Source organism: Bombus huntii, chromosome 6 (genome assembly GCF_024542735.1).
Source record: "Bombus huntii isolate Logan2020A chromosome 6, iyBomHunt1.1, whole genome shotgun sequence".
NCBI classification, from domain to species: Eukaryota; Metazoa; Arthropoda; class Insecta; order Hymenoptera; family Apidae; genus Bombus; species Bombus huntii.
Window position 1 is genome coordinate 16,457,042 of NC_066243.1, and position 26,653 is coordinate 16,483,694.

At 45.4% G+C, this 26,653-nt stretch overlaps 1 protein-coding gene across 2 annotated transcripts; it reads left to right on the top strand.

Moving 5' to 3' along the window:
• Positions 1-15,971: 15,971 nt before the first annotated feature.
• On the top strand, positions 15,972-21,787 carry LOC126866629 (radial spoke head protein 3 homolog). Of its 2 annotated transcripts, XM_050620453.1 has the most exons (9): positions 15,978-17,199; positions 17,601-17,682; positions 17,760-17,933; positions 18,031-18,159; positions 18,253-18,456; positions 18,528-18,690; positions 18,896-18,982; positions 20,953-21,150; positions 21,621-21,787. In XM_050620453.1, exons 1-8 carry the CDS (start codon positions 16,421-16,423, stop codon positions 21,123-21,125), a joined length of 1,791 nt encoding a protein of 596 aa, XP_050476410.1. In that variant the 5' UTR covers positions 15,978-16,420; the 3' UTR covers positions 21,126-21,150; positions 21,621-21,787. The 2 variants fall into 2 exon arrangements, 1 of the variants encoding a protein (XP_050476410.1); XR_007689977.1 differs by lacking the exon at positions 21,621-21,787 and having other exon boundaries at positions 15,972-17,199; positions 18,528-18,745; positions 20,953-21,006.
• Positions 21,788-26,653: the final 4,866 nt, after the last annotated feature.

Consider the following 26,653-nt stretch of genomic DNA (forward strand, 5'->3'; position numbering starts at 1 on the left):
CGTCCGAACTCGTTCGCGCGAACCACCGTCGCGTCGTGTCGTCGACTCCAGAAACGACCTGTTAATCGGACGTTTCTCGTCCGATGGAACAGCGTGAAATCTTTCGAAAGAATCGCGCAACAGGTACCGACGGGACAACTTTGACCGAGTCTTTTTCGCTTTCCAGTCGATCGTCTCTGTCCGACGATCCGACGAGAAAGAAGGCGAAATAGGCGTTACGAACTGCTGTGAAAGACCGGAAAACGGTAAACGAAACGGTATAGTTATTTCTCGTGCGCTTCGCCATCGGAATACTCTTGCGAGAGAATTCGACGAAGGGAACGCGTTAACGAGATTTTTCGACGCGAGACACCCCGTATAGGAGGAGCAACTTAGGTACGAAGCCCGGTAGCCCAGGGCCATAAGGTCGGCCCACCTCTACACCCTCACCTACACGCATTCAACGGCAATGGAAAACGAACAGGAGGAGAAGACGACGACGAGCAGCGGTAGAAGAGAGAGAGAGAGAGAGAGAGAGAGAGAGAGAAGGACCGAGACGAAGCCGAAGAAGGAAAGGGCGAAAAACGGACAAGAAGCGATGGCAGAAGAACAAGGGAAGAAGGAACACGGACAACCACGCGGAAAAGAGAGGAAGAGGGAAGCCGAGAGATCGAGCACATGCGACTCTGCAACTTACACACGCTCTATACTTTGGGTCTACGTGGTATCTGTATCTCAATTCTGACGCCACACGAAGAGGTGACCGCGAGAGGAAAAGGGACGGACGAAAGGCTAAAAAGGAGAAGAGGAGGAGGAAGAAGAAGAAGAAGAAGAAGAAGAAGAAGAAGAAGAAGAAATCGCTCGGTAGGCAGAAGAAGAGAGGGACAGAAAGACCGAGCGGGTCCCTGCGTTGTGTCGGAGCTGACTCCGTAATTTTCTAATTATATACTCCAAAATAATTGGTTATTATCCCCCTGGCGCACGCGGCTGTGTGTGTATGCGATGCTGTGCCGGATCGCGGATCCACGTAGCTCGAGCCTAAAGGGAATCACGAGCTCGCCACCACGGATCTCTTTCTCTTCTTCTTCTTCTTCTCCTTCTTCTTCTGTTCCTTCTTCTTATCCCCCTTCTTCTTCTTCTTGGCGTTTGAATTTCTTTTCTAACTTTCCTTTCTCGCTTTTCGATGCGTGTTCTATCGATCGACGAACGACTTTGCTTCCTATTTTCCTTTCTCTACCTCCCGTTGGTGGAAACGCGGCGTCGTCTCGCGTCACGAGGATAAAAATCAAAGCGGGCTGATTCGCTACGCGAGACCGTTTCCAAGGCAGTGCGCGATTAATCTCTCGAACTCAGCGAGAATTTCGAAGCTACTCCGGAGGAGGTAGAAGGCGTCATCCCGGATGCAGGGGACGAAGGGAAGAGCGGTCCTCGACGATAAATTAGCGTCGAATTCATGAGTTTTCGTCGGTAGCAACGGTAGTCGTTCGAGGACAAAACGATAGTCATCTCCTTTCACGAAGGGTCGAAAAGATTCACGAGTAAGCGGTGCTTCACCCTAATTTGCCGGGGCATAGGCCGGGCATGCGAGCCGGGCTAGGGTATTAATAAAAACGCTGAAAAATAGCTCGCGCAATATCTGGAATCGGTTTTTCCGTTATCGATATTTCCTCCCGCGATTCGTTCACCGCGATACGCGCCACAGCCCCGAGACATTCCGCTCGTGGTTGCCGCGCCTGCTGCCATCGCTTAGTTAAATATGCGTCGATGCGACCGTGTCGATGGTTCCCTCGAGCAGCCTGCTCGAATCCCAGAGATCCGACGTTTACAAGCCGATCAAACGCGTAGTTTATCGTGGAGCCGACGAGACGACGATGTTTCAGCTTGTACAAATTTCAACTCGTGCTGACTCTGATTTCCTGCTGGTCAAGGCCGGGAAGAACGTGTCTCCGGGAACGAGCCGCCTTCGTCGTTTAACGTTCTTCCTCTAACGCGACGAACGCCCGCTGTCCTCTCTCTTTTTTTTCTTTTTTTTTTTTTCTTTTTCCTACTTTCCGTCCGAGAATAGTCGCGCGATTTCCAGCACCGAAGCGAATCGAACAGCTCGCGAGAGACACGGAGCGTGTATCGACGTTGGAAAAAATCGACCGATCGAGGAATCTCGGTGTATAAAAACGCAGGCGATAGGAAGTCGAACAGACCGATAGACCGTACGATATTCACGAAGAATGCGAAAGAAACGGAAATCTCGAACCGCCTCGGACCTCTCTCGTCTCGTCCTGTCCAGCGATATTTTACCTTTGACGAGACAGGCCGCGCAAGGATCGGTGAAAGCGACGCGACACAGAAACGGGTCGTTAGTTTCGAACCGACGACATTATAGTTAGCATTAGCGCGCATTTGTTTACGCGTATCGTCTCGATCGTACGATAGATCGAGCGAGTCTTGGGCAGATTCGTTCAGGCAGCCGGCTCTAAATGGAAAAATTATACCCGTTCGAAGCTCGTCCCTTGAAATTCATGAACATCCAGAGAGATTCCGATCTTTTGTACCAACGCCTGCTTGTCTCGTTCTATCCCCGTCCGAAGAGACCCCGTCATCGGAGAATTCGCCATCCGACGCGATATCGTTTCTCGCGTGATTCGCGAGATTCGCGGCGATCGATCGAGAGAACGCGAAAAATAAAAGGCGAACAGCAACGACGACGGCGATAGCGTCTCGCTGGCATGCGAGCGGGAGAGCGAAAAACAACGAAGCGTAATTTCGGCGCGCTCGAGAGGGCGAAATAAGTGACGGGAGAGGAAAAGAGAGGGAACGAGAGGGATAGGGAGGAAAGGGGTGAAAACCTCGGGTAGGGTAGGGTCGCGGAGGCACGGAGCCGTGGCCGATGGGTGGAAATCAAAAGGGCCGTCTGCCGGTGTCGACGGGGTTGATGCATATGGAAGCAGGAAGGCTCTCGTCAAAAGGTCGTCGAGTCGTTGGTCGTTCGAGTGTCGAAAGGTTATCTCCGTCGCGGACGCGGACACGGCTGTGTCGGACATCGAGGTCGCCCCTTTCCTAGAGACACGAAATGAAATTCAATCTTTGACTACGACAGATTTGCATACTTTCCCTGGTTCGGAAGCGCCGGCGACTGTCAACGCATAAACACGGCATTACCATAAAGGGGATCCATATCCCAGGCGAGAACGCCGATTTTTCGGGACGAACCGGTACGCTGGCATGGTCAACCGTCGACCGAGTGCCGGCAATCTATTTCTCGGACAGCCGTCGACCGATCGATCCGCGTTTCGAAGCTTCCCTTCCAATGAATTTTCATTCGTCGATCTCTCGATCGATACACAACAGGGCCAGCTCGCAGCCAAGCACCGCTCTTCGCGCTTCTCTTCTGGCGTCCATGATTTTTTATCGCGGCCTCGCTCTCTAAATACCGTGGGCAACGTACGAATCGTTTCGATCGACGCGCATTCTTCGAATCTTTGGAAATCGACGAACCACCGTGTAACCTGTTTCACGATGGTTCGACGTCCGAACACGACTGCGAAGCATCCCGAAGGAGAAACACGCGTTCGCAAGACGGTATCGGGGGATCCTGGGGATCGAATCGAAGATCAACGAGGAGACTCGCGAAACGGGAAGACGGGAGCAGAGGCGAGCGGAGCCAGGAAGAGAGGCGAGAAGAGACGAGAATCGAAGGAAACGACGGAGAAGCGGAGGAGAAAGGAGATAGGGCACCGAGAAGAGAAAAAGAACGGAATCGTGGGGTCGTCGTTCCTGCGGATGATGAAGTGGCCCTCTTGTTATCCCTAAATACCACGCGCGGCTCATGAGCAAACACCGACCGCAGTGAGACTGCCCGCCGGTTAACACCGCCGGTCCCTATGGGGCCCCATAAGACCCGCGCCTTAGGGGGGCCGGAGCCCCCACTGGCTTCTAGCACCCTTGTTCAACCCATTATAAACAAGGCCTGTCCGGACCCCAATGCATTATCCCGATATTCCTGGTTCAGCGTCGGATTCGGGACTCGCGCCACTCCTATCCTCCCCCTCGTTTCTGTCTTTCCGTTTCCACCTCTTCTCCTAACCGAATATCTCCGATATCATCGTGCGACCGATGCGAGAACCTCGTCTGCTCTCCGCGAACGGCTGAAATCGATCGCTGTGAAATCTCGCGACGCGCCTTGTCCCGACATCCCGCCAGAACGTTGATTAAATAGCGTACTAATTAAATAATTTATTATCGGCCGGCTGCACACCCACGCCCAGCTGATAAACGACGGCCCATTCCTCGTGACGGGCCCGGAATGCTGACGAATCCAAATAGGAGTTTCTTCTTGGGCGTCGCGATCGTTCAACGGAGAGAAAAAAAAAAAAAAAAAAATCATCGACCGTAAAATTAATGCTCAGCCAACGGTCCACGTCAAACGTGCCACAGTGCCGGGGCATGCGCTCCTTTCTTCCAAGAGAACCGCGAGAACGTTTAATCGAATCGCGTCGTACGACGCGAACAGTATTTCGTTCTTCCTCTATTCTTCGATCTGTTCCGGCGCTCATCCTGCCTTACGCTTATCGGCCAGATGCTCTTAAAAATGTCACCGCGGCTCTATTATTCCTACGTCGAAGCGGTTAACCAGCTTCGAAGAAACGCTCCGAGCGACACGTCGCAAGAGAATGGTACGATCGGTACAAAGGTATCCGCGAACAGATGTCTCCCCCGTACTTCTAAAGTCTATTTAAATCTTTCTTTCAAGATTTTAAATCTTTTTAGAGAGAGAGGATGATGGTCCTTGGACGCGAAGACACCGCCGTGGAAAGAACGATCGTTGGCGAACGATCCCGGTAACCGTCGCGCAAAAGCTGTGTCGCTTAACGAACGGATGAATTAACAGTTAGGGTGAAACGACGAGCAGAGACGACTCCGGATTGAATCGTTTCCGGTTGACGCGTGTTACATCCCCGTCGTATTACCGAGTCATTACTCGTCTACGGACGACTCCATACCCCGGAATACTCACCCCAATCATCGATGGAAATACCCCATATGGGAGATCCATACAGGGGTTCGCAGTGACCCTTCGTTTCGTGTCTCTCGCGCAACCGAGTTTTTTTCGCGTGATACGCGATTCCAGAAACATCGACGACCATTTGCGTCTTACGAAGAAGAGGCGATCGAACGAGGATCGATCGCGTCGCGTCGTATTTTTTTCGCGATATACGCGGCGCAACCAAAGTATACACTTAGACGGTCGTTACGTGGCACGGTCGATGCCAGAGCACGATGGGTCGCGGAATTCCGCGCCATGAAAACAACCTAACCCCCTCGGCCTGAATGGGCTAGGCCGGATCAGAACGAATCATTAGAACCGTTGCGACACAATAGAAGAGCCACGTGGATCCACAGGAAGTTTAGCGTGGAGGATCGACCCCCGGTTTCCACCCGCCCTTCTTTCTTCTCTTCCTTCGAACGGTCGTAATGCGCGCACACGCAAACACAGAACTCGAGGATAGCGGGCCCGGAACGAAAGAGAAATCGCGCGGCGTAATTTACGATTCGTCGTTCCATCTCGATGGTTCGTGCATCCGCCCTCGAAAAACGGCGGCCGCCGTTCGCCGTTCCTTTCTCCGCGAGCGTACACCGAATCGCGCCAAGTGCAATTTCATCCTGCATCGACGAAAGTCGGCACAGGCTACGGATCCGTGCGAAAGAAAACGCGCGACACGCGTACGATCGTTTCGCGTAATCTAACGACGGACCGGGCCCTGTCTCGCCTGCGAGAAACAGTCGAGCCACGTATTTGGAAAATATTTTCCCTATCCCTACGGAGGATCGGCGTTTGGCAAGCGATCGCCGTTCACGAGCGTGGCGCGGCTCGTTCGGTATCGTTGAACAAAAACGCCACACGAAGAACCTGGTCGACAATGATCGACGGAAAGCGATCCTCGGAGTTGTATTGTAGCCGAGAGACCCCGGAGCTCGAGGGACAAATTTCACCCCTAAACACGCAAATAAAGGATAAAGGCCGGCAAATTAGCCGAGTGAAAGCGGCATAAATCAAAATATTAGAAAACAGCGGCGAGGATGGCAGAGTCGAGGCGGATGAAGGATTTATGGGGTTGGTCCGGTATATGGCGCGTATGGTTGGCGTAAAACTCAGGGCGTTCCCTGTCGTCTCGTCCCTTCGCACTGCCTCCGTCTCGTCGCTTTTTCTTTCTCTCGATCCGACGCGGATCACACCGACTTTTGTTTAAAACATGATCTATCGCTTAAATAGCTAAAGCGGAGAATTTATGGGCCTCGGCTGCTGTCTCGGCCACGAAGACGATGCCGCGAAAAGACGAGAGACGCGATGGACGCGAGGGTGGTACGCAACAGCATCGTCCCATTCACGCAGATGAACCACTCTCTCACGGCTTTCTATTTCCTATTTTCCAACCGATCGCTCGTCCGACTACCCCCTTTCCATTCGTGTCCGCTCCCCCATCGAAATTTGACGCGTTCTTTTCATCTCCAGGGATACTAGCTCTCTTTTATCGTTTCGACACACTTTCTAAGATTCCCGCGCGGGGAGACTCGATCCCGCTGTTCTACCGCGCGACAACCTAACGCCTTCTTGTAAATCCGATAACAAGAATTCGTAAAGCGTACGTACACGCGATACGCGTTCGTCGTGCCGCACGCTGGATCGTCGAGTTTCTTCTCTCTGTGACTGACGACGGATCGAATCTGTTCGACTCGTATTCGACTCGTATTCGACTCGTATTCGACTCCGAGTATTCGCTCGAACGGGTATCCGCCGGATTTCGTCGACGAACGCGTCGATAGATCGCCTCTGGATCGTCTAGCGGATCGAATCGACGGAAATCTGATTCGCCCGTGCCGTGAACTTGCGAAACAACAATTGGCGATACGGAAAAGAGACGCGTATCTCGGAAGGTGACGAGAGCGGAAAGCAAGAAACGAAAACACGACTCGGAGGTGACGGCTTTCGACGTCCTTCGGACGCATGCGTTAAGTCGTATCCTTACGTAAAAGTAACAGCGGCGATACGGCGCGGCATAACCGATAAGCCCGTGGCACGCATTTCGATACCTACTAATACGCGATCAAATGGCTGAATAATGGATGTATTTCGGCGTTATCTATGTAGCGGCGGTAGCCATCGACGCGGGATATCGAACAGCGAGTCGATATCCCTGGAGCGACGTGATTCAGATAACGAGAGGTCTCGCCAGACCGACAGGAAAAGCAAAGGGCGTGAGACGTTCAGAAGTAAAATCACAGCCAACGTCTTCGTTAATGCATTTATGTATCTCCGGCGATCGAAACGATATCGGTCCTTCTTTGCTTTTCATTTTTCGGTCTCCGTGTTGGTCGTCGCGACCGTTACCGATGCTCGATCGAAAAATCGCGGCCGTCCCTGCCGACGACACGATGCGACGCGACGTCCGTCCATCGTCCGCAGTGTCGTGCTCGTTTCCTTGTCTCCCCTCCGCCCCGTCTCAAACTCGCTCTCTTCGATATATTCACGGACGAACACGCCCGTCCGGTCGTTCAAATATTTCTCCGTCCATCGATTTACATCGCGTATTCGGTCGTTCGGTCACCACGATTCCCCGAGATCTTTCACGAGATCGATCGTTGCGTCGATCGCGATACGGTCGATCGACGGATCGTTCCATTCCACTTATAACAGATCATAGTTTCTCTCGCGTTTCTCGTTCGTCTTAGCGTCGTCCGTTTATCGATTTGGTAGCGGTCGTGAGAGACGAAGAAACGAGAGAACACGTGTCCAGCTACGTTCGAAACAGCGTCAACGAATCGTCCGAGACTCGGTCCTTCTACCAGCGACGAACCAGTCTCGGACAGATAAGAATTATCGATGAAGGCGAGAACAGGGAAGAGGAAAACGCAAGCAGATCTCTAACTGTTTCGCGTTCGTGACCACGCACGTTTTTTCACCTTTCCTCTCCAAGCGAAACTCCATTTTTCACGGGCTACGTGCAGACCGAGGGTCGCTCTTTGTTTTACCTGATCTCGAACTGAAAACCGACCAGGCAAATCTTACGACCGGTAACAGCAACAGCAGCAGAAGCAGCAGCAGCGGCAACAACAGGTTGACCGGTGGCAGGTTGCGCCGTTGCTTTCCGGTACCAGGAACTGGTGCGGAACGACTATTCAGGGTGTTTTTTTTTTTTTTTTTTTTTCCTCCGGAAGATTATCTGATCCTTGCTCTCATCGCCGAAAGAACAAAATGCGACGCGACCTATCTGCGCACGATCGCGAACCTGCTACATGATCTACGCGCTGCTCTCGTTATCTCGCGGCGATCGAGGATACTTACTCGCCCCGAAAAACGAACGAACGCCCTTTCGATCCTTTCCGAGATCTTGCGGCCTTTCTTCCACGCTTCCATCAACTGCGCAACGTAACGCCACGAATAAATGTTTACTACGAGACCCGTTGTTCTACAAGCTGTACGGTCGCGTTAATCGATCCGGAACGCTCCACCGAGGCTCTTGCGGTTTTTTAACGCACCCCCGTTATCGCTTTCCCTCCGTCCCGTTGCGTCCAGTTCCTTCGATCGAGCGTTCGCCATTCGTTTGCCAAACGCTAGGTTCGCCGTTGTAGATAGAAACGCGACGTCGTCGTTCGTCGCGTTTCGCAGCGGAAAAATTGCGACGCGCGGCGCGAAAGTCTCGCAACGTTCTCCGCACGCGTCTCCGGCGTTCCTTTCATTACGATCGAGAAGACGTCTAGACGAAATTTTCAAACTTTCCAAGTATTTTCATCGCAAGTGGATTTTCCAAGGAATAGACCGGTTCGAGGGGAAGCCGAGTTCCATTCTCGCGGAAAATTCTCCAGGAATTTATCCTGCCGCTGCAAAGTCCACCGATCGCGTGATTTCGATGAAATAAAACTGCTCGAAGAACGTATCAGCCGTTCGAAAGATGTTCCATCTATCGTCTAATGGTATTTTACGAAACGGTCGAATCCCGAGCGGTTCGAACGAAATATTGGACAAAGTACTGGAAGAGTGGGACGACCGCATCGCAGGTAAACTAACTAAACGTCGAAACATGGTTCTATCGATAGCGGCGTACCGTCGAAAGGTCGAACGCACGATCGATTTAGGGCGCGGTGGAACCGTGAAACGAGCGGGTGGAGCGATTCCACGGAAATAAAGTTGCTGAGTGGAAAGGAAGATACAGGGTAGAAGGTAGGAGGGCTCGGGGACCGAGAGAGAAAAGAGAAAAAGGGAGCCACCGCTGTCAGAGCGGGAGACCCAACAAGTTCAGGTAGATGCTAATAGGAACCCATTGTTTTTTCTCTGTTTTCCTCGGACTGCATTGTTCTTGCAACGGGTCCAGCTCTGCTCATCAGTTAACATTGTCCGTACATTAGATCGGCCTTGTTCCAAATTCGAGTTGCGGTCGCGCGACCTCCTCTATCTGCGAAGAATGCAACGTTTCGATCCTGCGCGCACACACACGCGCGCGCGCGCGCACACACACACACACACACACACACACATACGCACTGTCTTCTCGGTAAGCGGAAGAAGAACAGAAAAGAACAGAAGGAGAATAGAGAGGAGAAGGAAAGAGAATGGAAATGGAGACAAAGGTGGCGAGCAGGCGAGAAGCTGCTGCCTCGACTGGTGTAAACGAGCCTCTCGGGTGGCGGACGCGTCCAGGGCGACGCAACGCTTGCCAGTTACGAGATACTTTCCTGTTTAGCCTCCCTTTATCCTTGTTGTTTGGTCGACCGAACGATCGACGGGTCGCGTAAAACAAACAAGGGTTCCTTTTCACCGAAACGAGCGATCCTGCATAAAATATCTTCAAGCGTCGTCAAACATCTCCAACGACTAATTATCGAGAAATTTCGTAGGAGCTGATATTTGCTCCGCGTTAATCCTAAAAGTCAAGTTATTTCGAGTAGTTGGCAGGATGATACGAGGTTCTCGTCGAATAACAGTTCCTGGCCGGTATGTTTCCCAATTATCGTCGAGATCGACGCGCTATGTCTAGGAGATTCGTACGAAACTGACGATGAAGACAAAGTAGCGACCTTCGAGACTGGACGGAGCCTCGGGATTAACCGCAAAGGGTGTCTTTAGAGGAGCAACGCGAACATACATACCCTTGGCAAATGAACAAGAGGAGGTGCCGATATCTCGAGCGTAATTTATCACCGAGCACAGACCGAGTAGAGAAGATGGACTAGGAAAGTTGGCGGGATGGGGCCAGGCATGGGGGCCCGGTCGTGGAACGCGAAATAGCGAAGAGACGCCGAGAGAATCGAGCGAGTTGCTCGGACCCAGCCCTCATTACCACGCCCCTAGACTTCCTAGTCATTATCTGGTTGTTCCAATAGCGAGATCAAATTTCATCACGGATTCCAGAACGGACATTCCACTGCGATAATTGGTCTTCCCTACGACCATCCGTCCGCGCCGGTTGCGGCACGATCTTTCCTTCGAACGTTTCTTCCATTTTTACATTTTTCCCGTCCAATACATTTATCCGGTGAAAGATTCGCGACTCGATCGGTAATCGACGCGATAGCACGCGATGCGAAGCGGTAATCGCAACGATTTCTAGGGGAGTGCGAAAACGCCAAGATCCGCGAACTGACCTCGCTGACGGACGACAGGGATGAGACTGGAGTAATCTTTTTCAAAGGATCGGGCAAGCGAAGAGCGAAGGAGTACCAGCGCGAGCCGCGAAGACATGGGACAAAGCTCGCAGGAGGGGCAAAGCAAACTAGACGGTTCCACTTGGGGGCTGGATGTAAATAATTAAACAGGTCCGGCGAAAACAAATATATCGTTTCGCGCAGTGTGATAGATGATGTTGCTTATTCAGCGTTCTGGATGAGGAGAAAGGTGTGGTAGACGATGAAAAAGAGAAAGATCGCGTGGTCCGAAGAGATGGAAGAAGAACGAAGAGATTCGGGTCTCGGTAAGCTTTTAGGACCGCGTTAGCTGGACCGAGGAGAGGGTTCAAGGGCGTGCTGGACGTTTCGAGGGAAGGATGGCGAGGCAATTAGGGGACTCAGCAGGGTGCCAAAATCTTTGCCCTCTTCCTCGTCCCTCCTTCTTCGCGTTGCATCTCCTCCTACGCCTCTGCTCTCGCGTTTCTGTCTCTATCCTCTGTCTATCCTGCTTTTCGCATCCCTCGCCGTTCTTACCCTCCTTCTCTTTCTCCTCTTGCTTCTCTATTTCTTTTTTTCTTCTTTTCGTTTTCATTCGAATCGATCTCGATACGTTCTTCTTCCTCTTTTCGAACGAATCAGGAAGAACAAGCGTTCTCGGCCCACCTCTCAATCGTCTAACTAACCGAAAACGCCCTTTCCCCTATGTATGTATGTATATATATATATATATATATATATATATTATACGTGTGCGTGCGTGTGTGTATACCATGGTATTAATGCAGGAACCGATGTCCTCGAAGCCACCCAAACGTTAATGTCGATTTTGGGATTTCCAAGCATTTAAAATATTTCGTCATAATGGTTCGACGAAGTCCACGGACATTCTAAAAAAATACTAAGAATTACCTGTAACAGCGTTTTCATCGTTATTATTGTTAATTCGCGAGGATAAATTCCCACCAGTGTTTACATAGCGTAAGGAACATAAAATACCTCAGGGTAACAACAAGAAATGCAAAGAAAAAATTAAATTTATCTTGGTATAATTCGACAATTTCTATCTTCTCTGGTATCGAAGATCTGTACGATGCAACCATGTGTCATGTTTCAAAGTTACGAAACTTATATTTTCCGTAAAACTGTGTTTTCCAACGTTCTAACCTCTGCACTCGATTTAATTGCAATAGGTTAAATCAGACGGTTCTGACTGCATTTTCAAGCAGCTTTGGCATGAATCGGTAAGATGCGTTTCCAATGTAACTATCACTAACAAAATTGGTATCTATCGTACCGATGTGACCAGTAACTCGATACCCGCTTTCACTTTCAAACCAGTTTCGCGCATTCCGTCTGAAATTTCATCTAAAACGTATCTCAAAATCATCTTTTTCGATCTCAAATTCGATTTGATAACAAGAAAAACCATTGATTATTTCTGATTCGAGGATGGTCCGCGTAGATGCTTCTGTAGGTTCTTGTTTCATTTTGATATTTTTTTTTTATTAGTACCTTACTCTCGTAAGATATTCAGCTTACTTTTAAAGTATACCTTATGATACCAACGTTTATTACGTAAAACTGTGGAGTAAAAAATGATTACAAATTCTTATGATTATTTCTTGTGATTTTTTAATTTCAATTATTTCTGTTGTAATTACAAGACATTCGTAATATCTAAAACGTTTTAGAATTAGATATATATTTAAAATATTAACGATAAATAAAACGACTATATAGAAATGTAAAAATAGTTCTCTTAATCCAGAGATACAGGTTTTTATAAAAAATGCACGGAATCAAATACTATCGCTGAGAACACTGAAAACTGAATTACAGAACTATGTCACATAACAAGGAAAACTTTGAAAGCAGATCTATAAGTTTTCGTTTGTAATTAATGTTGTCAAACAGAATCGAAGCTTGTTTTATAACCAAATATTGCCTTGATATTATCTATATATAACAAAAAATTATATATATCCTTCCCTTGATAATCCTTGATGAATGTGTAGATTGGGCTGCATATGCATCTCTAAATTTCGAAATTCCCTGCGCAGTCTATAACCAGTTTTCGCACCCAGATACAACAAACATGTAGTTAACCAATGTAACACGAATGAAATAACTGCCAAATCATATAACCACGATAAATGGTTAAAGTTTGGAGACATTAACTAGTCTCTACGCCAATATTGCCCTCCAAATATTGGTGCTGCTAAAAACAATAAGGTACCTAAAATTCAAAGGTTATTTGAATGTCATAAACATTTTTTGCTATATCGTCATGATAGGATATTGAAAACTTTTATTTACCTGCTATGACACAACGCACAAAAGCAGTGGCTGAAAACGACTACTCGTAATTCAATACAAATTTTAAAGGCTAACAGACTAATGTTAATGCAATCACAGCTTGTGCTAAAAACTAGAGTAGGAGAGAAAGTGTAAAAAATGTTTGCACGATCATTAGCCATCTTGGCAATAACCATACTATAATCAGATAATATTCTTCTGAGAAAATGTGACGACATCTATCAAATTCTTTGTCAAACTGATAATATGGATATCTAAACTGTTCAAAACAATATTCCCAATATGTTTAAAGGTACTAAAAGTCTCCTGGTAAGATTTAATCCAATAAGGTCTGAAATTAAATTAATTTAACCGTTAAAATATTTGTAAATTAACATATGCTTGTTAAAAATATTCTGTCATATATTAAATAGTACTAAAGACATCCACTATATATTCCAGTTAATTAGTATTGAAACATTAACGGTTGAAAATTATTTATTACAATTAACAATAAACCTGCAATACATGTAATTACCCCACCAAGTATCGCCGCGTCTAAAAAAAGCATATAATGGACAATTAATAGAGATTATTCATGTACATTTATATTTTTCACGCAATGTAAATCAAAAAATTATATTGCTTACTCGACTGTTTGTAGTAAACCTACCACACCTCTCATAGTGTTTATCATAGCCATGGCAGCGATGAAAACCGGCAGTCGGCTGTGCAGCGACCATTTAATGTTTCAGTATAGCCATTAACTGAAGTCCTCTGCGATTTCCTACGGTACAACATTATCGGCACGGAATTATCACAGCGACTCTCCAGCGATTATATCGACCAAATACAGTATAGGCATGACATTTGTGCCTACCGATGGTTTGCCGTTTTACCGATATGATTGCTAAGAACTGCTTTATCTACGAAAGGCTGCTGCATATTTGACATCCGAGGCTTGCATCTGATAACAGCAAACATCAATGGGAAAGTTGCCGTCTCCACGTAGGTTAGACCAGCTTATCTCCTACGACGAAGGGTATAAAAGGTCTGTATCAGCCGAGTTCGCACCTTTACCTTTTCGATATGAAATCTCTCGTGCGTTATTGTTTCCATTGCGTTACCTGTTGTTAGCGTTATCATGTATTATATTATCATATAAGATTTGTAATGGTTGTGCCAGTTTTACATCGCTTATTACGGAATATAAGGTTTTAATATACATTCTCGTATAAGTTCTTATTAATAATTAAATATTTTATTCATTTCTTAATCCCATTTCGACAAGTCGAAATTATAGATTCGATGCCCGGCAATATGAGTTACAAGGACCATTGCACGCAATTCTATTGTGAAACAGCACTGAGATGCAGTGTGAACATCTGCATACTGTTAAAAGCCATTCGTTAACCACGAATCTGGGCGCTCCACAGGCAATCTCGTGGATACCGACTATAGGTATCGCTCGTATCCACAGGCCATCTCGTGGATGCCGACTATAAGCGGCGCTCAGAAAGAGTCAAACAGCGGTACAGTCGAAGTTTCGATCGATATGTCTTCGTTATATCGTACGGTAAATATTGATAAGTACCATCTATACCGACTGTAGTTTCGGTCTAAAAAATAGTATCGATGAAATAGTTCTCAGTTGTACTAACCATAAATGTATATTTTTATACGCTCTAAAACAAAATATTAAAACTAATCATAATTGTTATCAATCTCAACCAATTTTTTAAAAATATTTAAACTTTCCCTTCTTTTACAGAAAAATAGACAATATTTAGTTAATTAATATAAAATCTTGGTCGACTATCGTAAAAGTTATATCAATACACACATAAGGAAAACTCTTCCTCTTTGCGTTTCCTTGACAACTGAAGTACACAAGTAGATGGTCTTTGAAACCATTACGAATTTGTGGTCAATCTTACAGCAGGCATTTCATAGAATTTTTTGCAAAAAGAGCGATTAATACGTAATAACGATTGGCTGAAGTAAAACTATCTATTAACATTTATATTTATAACTATATTAAGGAAAAGAGATGGCTACCAGAACGGATATGTGCCGAACGTGTAATCGTGGGATTCACTCTTACAATATACCGGCCAGGGAAGCAGATAGAAAAGAAACTTATACTTTTGTCAAGAGTCCAAGGGCAATTTTGCATGTTCAGAAGAAATATAGAAATCCACCCACGTAAGTTTTCGAAACGTTTCGAAAGATTATAGAAAAATCGCGGCATTTGGTTAGGAAGTCTTTCAAGAGATCATGGGCAAGCATCAACGAAATAAATTGTTTCTATTTTTCCATCTATTTCATCATCTTTTTCCATCATATTTGCCAATTTTCAAACTTCTTCTTATATTCTCATGAAAACTTTCTCAATCGCCTGGAACTTTCAACGTATTCCACGTACATATATCAACTCATGAAATCTTTACACAGTTTTCTGACATGGAAAACTGCTACTACGATCGCCTATGTTCGTCGTTATTATAGCTGGCTGTTCTTACGTTTCGCTAATCAATTTCAAACATCGCCACGCACGGTTTCTTACTTAGGACGAACGTGACACTGCGATTTATACATATAATACAAGAGAAACGAAAGGTTAATTTGTAATAGAAAAATGTTGCAAATTTTTATCGCGATAGAGAGGAAGAAACGCGTAAACAACGTTGAACACGATGGCTAGGTTTTTCTTCAACAATAACCATAATATACTTATCCAAGAGAGAGGTGTGACGATTTCCCGCTGATCGTACGTCAAACGTTCGAATATTTTTGCGATATCATAAGCGGATCATAACGCAATAACGTCTATGATCGATATACACAGCGACGTTATTAAAAGGGAAGGAGCGTAGGCAAAAGACTAAATTGACGATTACACGCGATCAGGCAGTTTAAACGATGTCGTTGATCTTTGTTGGAGTATAAATACAGCGACAAAGTAAGTAGAAACGTAACGCGAACGTTTCATCCAGAAGAGGTTGACGGAGGAGGTCGGATAGTTGAGGGGAAATTCTGGTCGCGGTGCTTTGCAAAACACCAACGGACATACGTGGTCATAGTTACCACCGATTTCGAGCCCCTTTAGCATGACTTAGGCATGCGCAAAGTTCGCGATGGTCAGCGTTATTGAGTGGGCGCTGGGTAAAAATATACGTGTAGCATGTCTGCGGTACATATCGGTCGATTCTAAGGACATTGTCCAGTCCGTGAACACGCTCGCACGATTGCGGATCTATTAGTGGTCATCGTGCAAGCGCTCGAGTCGTCTCGTTCTTCTCGATCTATCGTCCTCGATCCAAACCACTGATCTCGATTCACCGCCTGTTTAAAAACAGAAAAAGCAAGACAGATGAAACGTACGTACGTAGAGACCTGAGGAAAACCAACGGCAACCCGATCAATGTACCGTGTGGTTCGAAAATGCGCGGTATAATTTACCGTAAAACTTCCTGAAAACGCCGGCAACATGCCAGCTGGAATTTCCGCGTTGGCGCCCACAGCCAACGGAGATCCCTTTGATCTCGAACGAAAGAATTCTCCGGCATTTACCATTCTTCGGAAAGATGGCTTGGACACCAATCTGCCTCTTCTTCGTGTGAACGATTGCGGTGAGATGGATCGATCGGTAGTCGATGATTGTTTGGAAAACGTGAAAAACAACCTGTTTGATCGAAAACGTATCAGCAGATCGAACGATCATTTGGTGCAAGCGAATTTGCAATCGAACCAAGCGAATCCATTGAGGAGAGAAGCACGAAGCAGAAGCCAGGAGAGCTCACGATCGGTGGATAAAATACCAGCGATAAAGCCTAGTATGACCTTGTCTACGGAAGACTTCAACGAAGTTCTAAACGCGAAGCTGAAAAAACTTCAGGAACAGGAGCAAGAGAAGGAAGAGCAGCGTAAAAGCGCAAAGAAGAATCAAATTTTCCGTAGAAAACCATTCATCACGACCGTCAAGACAGGCGAATTTCTGATGCCACCGCCGGAAGTTGCGTCTCTTCTCGGCATCGCATCGAACTCTAACGACACCGAGGACTTCGATAGTTGTCCGCTGCGTTCCAAGTTCAAATCACTCGCGTCGTTAACCAAAAAGCCGGAAGTACGTCATAGCAGCCATATTGCCAGGTGTCCGGTTGCTCTCAAGGCCACCGTCGACTTTACTCTCGGAATGACGAACGCGACGACCATGGCTGCCTCGACCTTGGACGACCGAGCGAAGACCGCGAAGAGAAACGACGCGACGTAAGTTTGCCAACATTTTGGGAAACTTATTCGCTGCGTTTTATCTTACGTACTAGAGAAAACGAGAGAGAGAGAGAGAGAGAGAGAGAGAGAGTAACACGAAAGGGTAGTTAAAGTTTGCTTGTAAAGCGTTTAACAAAGCGTGTCGGGAACGGTAGAAACGAGAAGGTCGTAAATAATTTCGTTGCGTGTAAGCAGGAGACGCTGAAGATCATCGAGTGTGGTTGCGTGCACTTGGATCGTAGATACGTTTGTATACATATATACACACTGATAGTATTGTAACGTACACGTGTGTACAACTTAAAATACACCCTGATATGTAATTCATTGACGCTTGCCCAAGATTTCCAACTTAGCTCGCGAAATATGTAAGGTACCTTCGTTTCCTCCCTTTACAGCGATCAACCGATTCCTTTTGGGAATATTATGTTTGACCGTCGCGTCGTCCGGGGAAGCACGTTCGCCACTCCTCCTATCCTTGTAAGTAACGAACCGAACGAACTATCCGCAACTCGTGCACGTATATGGAAGAATACGTAATTACGCATTTGGCTTAGATCGATGGAGAACAATCGATAGCGGCGAGGCAAGCGGAAGCCAGAAGGAGGAATTTGGCGAGGAAACGAGCTCAAGCACAAGCTACTAAAGCTCTGGTCGCTAGGGCAGGTTCGCCACCGCCGGTTCCTGGTCGCAAGCACGAGCCGGTGCAAACGGAAGTTTACCTCGAAGAGGTGAGCAACGTCGCCCTATCCTCGACGATTCGTCGAACTCCCCTCTCGAGTGTCTTGCAACAGCACGTAATCGAACAGTGTACGTTATATTTGGCAGCTATTCGACAAACCAGACGAAACCGATGTCGCGACACAGACGGACTACTTCTTGGATAGACCGCCGACACCGAAATATTGCCCGGATAAAGTTGGCCAAGATGCTAGTACTCAAATCGAGCCTGGTGACGTAAGTTGGAGAAAATCCAGGCGATTCTTCTTCTTGGAAATGTTACACATTTGATCGGCTATCGATCGTTCGAGCAAACGACCTTACTTTCAGCTGTTCGACTTCGACTTCGAGGTGCAACCGATTCTCGAGATGCTTGTTGGTAAAACGATAGAACAGGCATTGATAGAAGTTCTGGAAGAGGAGGAGATTGCCGCTTTGAGGGAGCAACAGAGGAAGTTCTTGGAACTACGCGCTGCGGAAAGAGCCGAAGCGCGAAGACTGGAGGAACAAGAAAGGAGGCTGAGAGAAGAGAAGGTTTGTACATCGTCGATTAATTGTTCGAAAAGTTTCGTTCTTAAGCATCGCCGTTCGAATTCGTTCGACAGGATCAACGATTAAGGCAACACGAGGACGCGATGATAGCTCGAAAGGAAACGGAAGAACGAATCGCAGCGGCTACTCTTTTAACAGGATATATAGCCGAACTTCTACCAGCGGTTCTGGAAGGTTTGAAGATGTCCGGGTTCCTGTTGGACGAAATCAAGGCTGGTTCGTGAACACTCAAGAACACTGCTACTTTTTGTGAATTAGTTCGTTCAGAAAGGTTTATTAATTTTTCTTTATTTATAATCTTTATCCGATAATTCGATAACGAAAGAAGCGTTCGCCCATTTCTCCCACTTCCTTTTTTTTCAACTAGATTAGCAACAAATCAATTCGTTCTAATAAAAAGCTGCGATATTCGTTTTCACAGATGTCGAAGAGGGTTTCATGCCGTGGTTGATGAAGGAGGTTAAAAAAGAAATGGGCTACATGATCGAGAGCAGGGAATTACTCATGGGTAAATATCGTTGACTTATTACTAACTTGGCCCGACATACTGAAAACTCCCGTTGTTTCGACCGTTCGCGGAGAGACGCGATCGCGAGATAGCACGTCAACGAGAGTTGTAAGTTCCCGTTACGATTAAATAATCGACGCCACGAACTGATCGATCCCCTTATTTCGATTATGATAATAAGGGTAGTTCAATGAAATTCCACAGAATTAACACAAATAAATTAATGTTTATTTCAACAACTTATTAACTAGAAACACATAAATGGAACAAAAAAAAAAAAAAATGTAACTGCGTTTTGGTTGATAAGTAATGCGCGATATATGAGATGTGTTGACGGTTCGACTTCTCGGAAAGTTCTGAACGCCTTTCGATTTTTTTCGTTTTTTCTGGAAGGCGACCCCCACTACGTTCGGATCACGCCACATTCTTTTACGCGAGGTAAAATAACGGCCACGAGTCGACGTTTCTGGAGGTCGCCCTGCTTAATGAACTATGCGCTTGCCACTACAATGTTTGTTTGCCGGGCAGCCGCGACGATCCGTCTGCGACATTATAGTGCCGCGATCGACAGTTAAGAATATGACCTATGGCAAGCCACATGGCGTAACACCCGTGGTTCTAGATAATTTCGCTTTCAATTTAAATTATACAATCGAAAACCACGACATTGATACACGTATTATTACGTTCTCGCAAGACGAACGGTTCTCGAAGACGGTAGAAAGTTTTAGCGTACCCTTCGTAAAATACGATTTTTACCTCGCCGGAAGTTGTTCAAGATTTACAGAGATGTTGACAATACCGACATAACGTCCTACCCTTTTCTTTGTGTACTCCTAATGACGCTTTTAACCACGAAGGCAGCGCACAATTGCGTGGAAGATCCATTCCATCCATTTCGTCCTTCATAATTTTTTAGGAAGAACAAAGAATTTAAGTCGAAACTATTGGATCATTCCATAAGATCGTGCCGTTTTTCAAGAGGTTATATATGTGTGGCGGATGAAAAGAGAGTTTTGCGTTTCGTCCTGGGACTACCGGTGGACTCGTCAGTAAGCCTATGCCCGGTAGTCCCTGCCTTAGACGTAGAGGGAGTCTCGCTAGGTGCGGTATTTGTATCATGCGCCCGTATATTCGACCACTAGCGAGATAGACAGACTCGTTGTCGTCGTAGCCCTCTGGTGTTGGCGGTTGGTACCCGCGGATCGCCCGGGAGGTATTGCGCCGCGTTGATGCCTCGACCTGTCGGCGTCCTGTTGATACCGATCCGCCACATATGTTATTTTTTTTAAACACCTATGAATCGCTGTCTTAGGTATTTTCAGAACATTCGACATCTCTTGAACTGTCAAACTTCGTGATCTTTCAACAAGATCCCGAATTTTATCTTCGTCCGTCCGAGGAGGACGCCCGGAGCGTTCCTCGTCTTCTAAACGGAAATTCCCAGATCTAAAACGTTGGAACCACTTCCTACAGGTGCGAGATAAAAACGCATTTTCTCCGTAAACAGCAGATATGTTTTTCGTGGCAATCGTTACAGAACTTCCTTTCCGAAATTCATACAACACGAGATGTCGAAAATGGATACGCGTTTCATTCGTGATTTTTTACCTTTAGAAGTCACTGTGTTCGCTATATTACGATCTTATACCCACGAAAATCTGTTCTAGTCTGTTCTCGATCAGCTAAGCTCAAGTTCATTGGCCCCTTATCGCCGTATGTTTATAAATCGACACATGAAACGTATACGCAAAAGTCGGCACGATCTTATGGGATGACCTAATACTAATCGTAAACATCACATTTTATTAACAACGAGATTCTGACGCAACAACGCTGCGTCGCGTTATAACGACTCGAATCCCTACTGTCGCTATCTATCGTCGCTTTAAACAGACCATAAATGATAAATCTGCAACCATTTAACCTACATTCGTAACAAATTTTTCTGTCCTCTTGTAATCTTTCAGAGATCGTCAGAGAAATTCTAGAAAATCGTGCAGAAGCATACAAAAAGCTTGGCGAAGAGTACGACGTCTCCAGGAGAAGGAAACCGTCGATGGATCATATCGAGGATGGTGGAGATGACCCAAATTTCGTAAATTACGAACCACCCGTTATCGAAAATTCAGACGCCGTTTAATCAACCGAGTCGATCAAACATTCTCGTACGTAAAGTTAACGAAATAAGCCTCCTATACTAATACGTAACGAACTGTCATCGAGCGATCGACGAAGTCGGTGAATTTTTTACTATTCGGATCGTCCTTTGCCAAAGCTTTGATACTCGTTGATCTTGCGACTGAAAAACGAGCATATCATAGTTAGCTTTCGGATTTAGGGACACCTCCACCAGCACCGGAGCAATCCCCATCTCACTGGCTTCTACATTAAGCAGTGTACACAGCTGCGAGACAAATCCATCTCGTCCGGTTGCGCTCCGTGACAGGTCACCGCCGCGTTTTCGATCCCCATAGCAAACACCAACTACCACAGCCGTATTCCGCGAAAATCCATCAGAAATTAATTATCCGTTCTCTAATATATCCGTCCGTGCTGGACTTTTAAAAACAATTCTATCTTCTTCTATTAATTCTCACACGTGGAACAATGACAATTCATTAATTACTGTTTCCAGGTTCGTTTCGAATCGAGGAAGAACAACGACGAGTCGATCGACTGAGATTCATAGGAGAACGAAAGATTCGCAATGATAATTAGTTTCACGAAAGATACTTCGATCGATGCAAATAAACGAAATGTTTATTACTTATGTTACTTATATTATATATTACTTGTATCGTATATTACTTATGTTCCTTTTATTTTCCTCTATTCTTTCAGTGTAACTTCTGTCCGATAAACTTTCCCTTCGTATAATTTAGGAAAAATCGAGCTCCATATATTTGTCGTCAATTTATCTTTTTATCTCTTATTGTACACGGAAATGCAGCTGTGCAGGCGATCGTTAAGTCGAAAATACGAACGTCGCTAAAACCGTCCGACGTAATTTCACTTGTCAGCTCGTCTGTTATTTCAGATTACGAAGGTAAACTATGCGCACTTCGGAAGAAACTCGAATACAACGTGCGATCCTATTTTTCTCTCGTATAATTATACATTGTTTCTAACAGAGATAGGTAAAAATAAAAAAGACCAATTCTTGGGAATTTAAGAAAAAAATAAGGTTCATAGCTTCGAAAAATGAAAGTTATGACAGCAGTAAAATATATTAAACAGGCGCATACCTGGCGCCTACTTTCCAGTTACGGCAAAAACATACTTAAACTGCGATAATATCCATCGAGACGACGGTCTACAGTGAGATCCGTTATAACGAGACGCGACAAAGTGCACGCGTACCGAGCGAAAATTCAAAGTCGATTTTCTCGAAAACAAAGCCTCGAACGAAAAATTTGTATTCTATATTTTCGACTTATTTTTTCGCGTAGAATCACCCCCTTTCCGCTTGTACCATCAGTTACCAACCACCCTGTGTATCTACCAATATACACGTACACTCGCAAATTTTCTTTTTTTACGTTACGTCGTGTGCCATTATGTGCCTCTGCTTTCCCCGCTGAAATTTATTCGTATTCATATTCGAAAAGGAGAGGAAAGAAACAGAATGCGAGAATTAAAAAGAGAAGATTCAACGACGTTCTGTCGAAATGAGATAAGATTCGTCGGTACACCGCGAAAGTAAAAAAAACCTGTCAGGCTCAATCAGGATTAAATAGACGATAATAGGATGAGGTTTCACGGTGAATTGAGATCGGCACAGTTTTAAAAAGCCACCCACCCTCTTAAACCACGCACCCCTTCCGGCGATGAACACGACAAGGTGAGGGGAGCCATATCGTATTGGATTAAATTAAGCGGAGTAAGGAGAGGGAGGAATTGTCCCGATACCTTGCATTATATGCACAAAACTCGTGTGCCAAGTGAATCGTGTTTTTAGGGAGATTCAAGAAGGGAGTACCGTGATAGAGTCTAATCGGTCATAGGGGGTTCCTACGTTGTTCCACCATGTGATCCATGCCACCTGTATTTCAGCGCGTTTCTTTTATCCATCAATACGCGGGAAACCTTCGTTGCGAACATTCCTCTCAAAATGATCTCTTTTTCTACAACTTGCGCAACTGCCACTCGATGGTCGGCTTAAGGAACGTTTTTAAAGTAAAAACTAAATACTAAAACGAAATATCGTTAACGTCTACGAATAAGCATACCAGAGGGAAATATTTTTCGAACAACAGTTAGCCGATAATCGAAAAGTTCGATGCTGCGAGTGAAATGGCAACTTGATTAGACTTTGCGTATTTGTCTGCGTTAAATCATCGAATGAAGTGACTCCCTTAAAATCAAGTAAACAATACCTAATGGTATATAATGGTTAAATAGGAACCTGAACGCGGGGTGAAGCATTCTCAGTAATGGTGTTATAGGGTATTCGATCGGCACGTGTCACGTTACAGAACACTCGACGTCGAGAGACACGAGCAATATGTCAACGACACGTGACCGAAGCAACGAAGTTTTAACTGCAACAAATCTCAACGTGCCTTTACATGTACTCGTTGTCATCTTTATCTTTAGATTATTTTTTATCTTTAGATTAAATCCACGACCAGCAAACAACTAGTATTTGCAAAGATACTTGGCAAATATTAACAACACGCGAACCAGTGTCTCGTTGGAAGAGCTATCAGGAGCATATTTTCGACACTTGCAGAACCAAAACGAATCATATTTATAGTCACCTCCCCGTAAAGCCAACCATAATTCAGCCTTTACCCTGTAACATACAACTTGAATTATATCTATAGAATCTCGTGATAGGGCGCTGAACAATAAGATTTGTTACGTCTCTGTGTATCGAAGGGATCGCGCTTGGATTTTCGATGCCACCTAAGGCTCGAAGCCAAAGATTCGCACTTAAGTTTCCCTATCGAGTATTGAAATTCATACTGGTCGTCTAACGATCGAACGATATAAAGAGGCCTCTAAATAAAATAAGACAGAGCGTACGGACGATGAGTTGAAAAAGGAATGTACGGAAAAGTCGTTGTTGAAGATCTATCGCAGGGCACGTGACGTTGCAAGTGCCTTTGTAAACGTACGGTGATACTACTGTCACAGTACGCGTTGCAAGTAACAGAGCATGGACGCGCAAACTGAACAGGGTGTTTCTTACAGACTTGTTCTGAGCGTCGCACGAGGGGCTGACAATAATACGTAGATGATAATCGCGATATTAATATCGCATTGGGAAGCGCGCACATGCGTGCAAGGGTCCATTGGTCACGGAGGAACACTTGTTCGCTGACTGGCTTGCGGTTCTTTCAATGCACCCTGATTTTAGAAAGAGACAACGAGAGGGTGGAACTCCAAGTTCGGACGATGTCAAAAACTATCTAAGAGACGGACTAAGCCATCATGGAAATGCTATCAACGAAACGCAAAAGAGATTTTTACATTTTAAGTAGCACGCATTTCGCGATAAGGAATCGTTCTTCCTTTAAAAAAGGACACAACCTTACAACGACAGGTACAACGGAAGACAACCTTTTTTTTTTTTTTTTTTTTTTTTTTGTACGTGGAGAAATCCTCATGGACACTCCGCTGCTGCAATAATCGCGTAACAGCAGAGTAGTGTCGGACTCCTACCGACTAAAACTCCACGATGACCATCTTATGCGCGTAACGGAAGACAACCTGTCGTGTGTCGACCCTCTGATTTGTAAAACAATCGACGATAATTAATCAATTACGAAGAAACGCCGGCTCGAAACAGAAAGTATAAAAGATTCGAAGAACGCTTGCCGCAACTTAGCTCGGTACGCAATATTATGTGGTTAATGGCAAAAGACCACTTGTGCTTGAGTTTCGAGGGACCAGGACAAGGGTTGGTACAAGGGATGGTGCAGCTTGTGAACACTCGTGTCATTCCCTGGTCCGGCACCATTCATCCAGGATGAATCACTTTACCAATGGAGGAAATCCATCGAGGAAATACCATGCCCCTCCTTTGATTAGCTTTCCTTCGGTTTAACGAATATGTTACTTTGGCAGCGCCAATTTGTACCTTAAGATCGAAACGAAAATTGAAATTAAATGTTCTTTTAATCAGCTTTCCTGTAGATACGTTTGTTCGAAATGTTAATATACCCATCCTAAATACACCGATCGGAGAAGGTTTAAACAGTAATTAATACCGGAAATTTATCACGAATGACAGTCGAGTCCTTATCGGAAACTAAATTGCTGTAATAATTTTGAAATGTCTCTCTGAGCAGATTTAGATAAGTATCAGTAACCTCGGTCGGTACTAGGTATTACTACTAGAGATACCTGTAACTACGTAACTGCAAACGAGTCATATCGAAGATGGAGGAGCTCATTAGGCTTCCAAACCGTTTTCCAACTTCTTTAGCTGTCCCAAGTTCAAATCCGAAAAGACAGCAACTCATCAAGAAGAATTACTGTCCACCGAGAACAGTTTTCGTTAAGTCACGTACACGTATAGACACGTATACGTACGTGTACGTAACTTATCAGATCGACCCGTCTACTACTTTTTCTCGAACTTATTTTTCGTAATTTATTAATTATCGTAGATTGTTTTACAAATCAGATCAATGCAGAGGGTCGACGCACGACAGGTTGTCTTTCGTTGTATCTGTCGTTGTAAGGTTGTATCCCGCCTTTTTCGAAGGAAGAACGATTCCTTATTGCGAAATGCATCGAACTTAAAAGGTGAAAATCTTTTTTGCGTTTCGTTGATAGTATAAGTCTGTATACATATACGTTATAAGCAAAAAGAGTACGTTTGCGAAAAGAAGAGAATCGGTCATCGGAGATAAGACAAAATCCAAATTGCAATAGGTTAGCTCGCGAGGAGAACGTAAAGATCGAAGAACGATTAGGTAAATCCAAGCGATATCGTTCGATCACGATGTACGCACGCGTGCGAGAAGAATGAGCCACTTAATTTCCTAATCAACAGTTGATTCAGATGCACCTTTCGGCAGCATCCCCCATCCTCCACATGGGAGCTATGTTGGTTTGCAGCTGAGCCAAACAATGTCCTTTCACATGAGGCTTTTATAGCCCCATGAAACACTCAGTCAGAGCCGGCTCCTGGTGACGGCTGCATGACCTGTACGTATCACGTGCTCCGTGATCACAACCAAACGCGAACCAAGATCGACGATGATCCAGAAAAAAGGTATATAGTTCAGAAGAGTAGATGTAGGAGATCTAGCGTTGAATATCGATATTTTGACCAACTATAAGTTTATAGTGGTAACCGTGGTGCTGAACTATTGAACACGCATGAATCCTTTGAAACCATGAGAAAATTAAACGATACGGCGATAAGTGAAATGTTATGGAAATCGTTCTTATCTACGCGGTTGTAGATACAATACCTGCATGTACATTTTTCAACGAAATCTCCAAAAAAATCCTTATACATGTCTGAGATTACGGATGGATCACCCATAGACAATAGCCGATTTTGTGGGTCAAACAATACGGCGCTTATAGTATTTGCAATTAGCTTTGAACAAACAAAATGAGAATGTTGTAATCATCGCTTAACCCTTACTTTGCTCGGTTAAGGACATAATTTTCTCCTTATACCTGTGGTAACAATTTCATTAGACG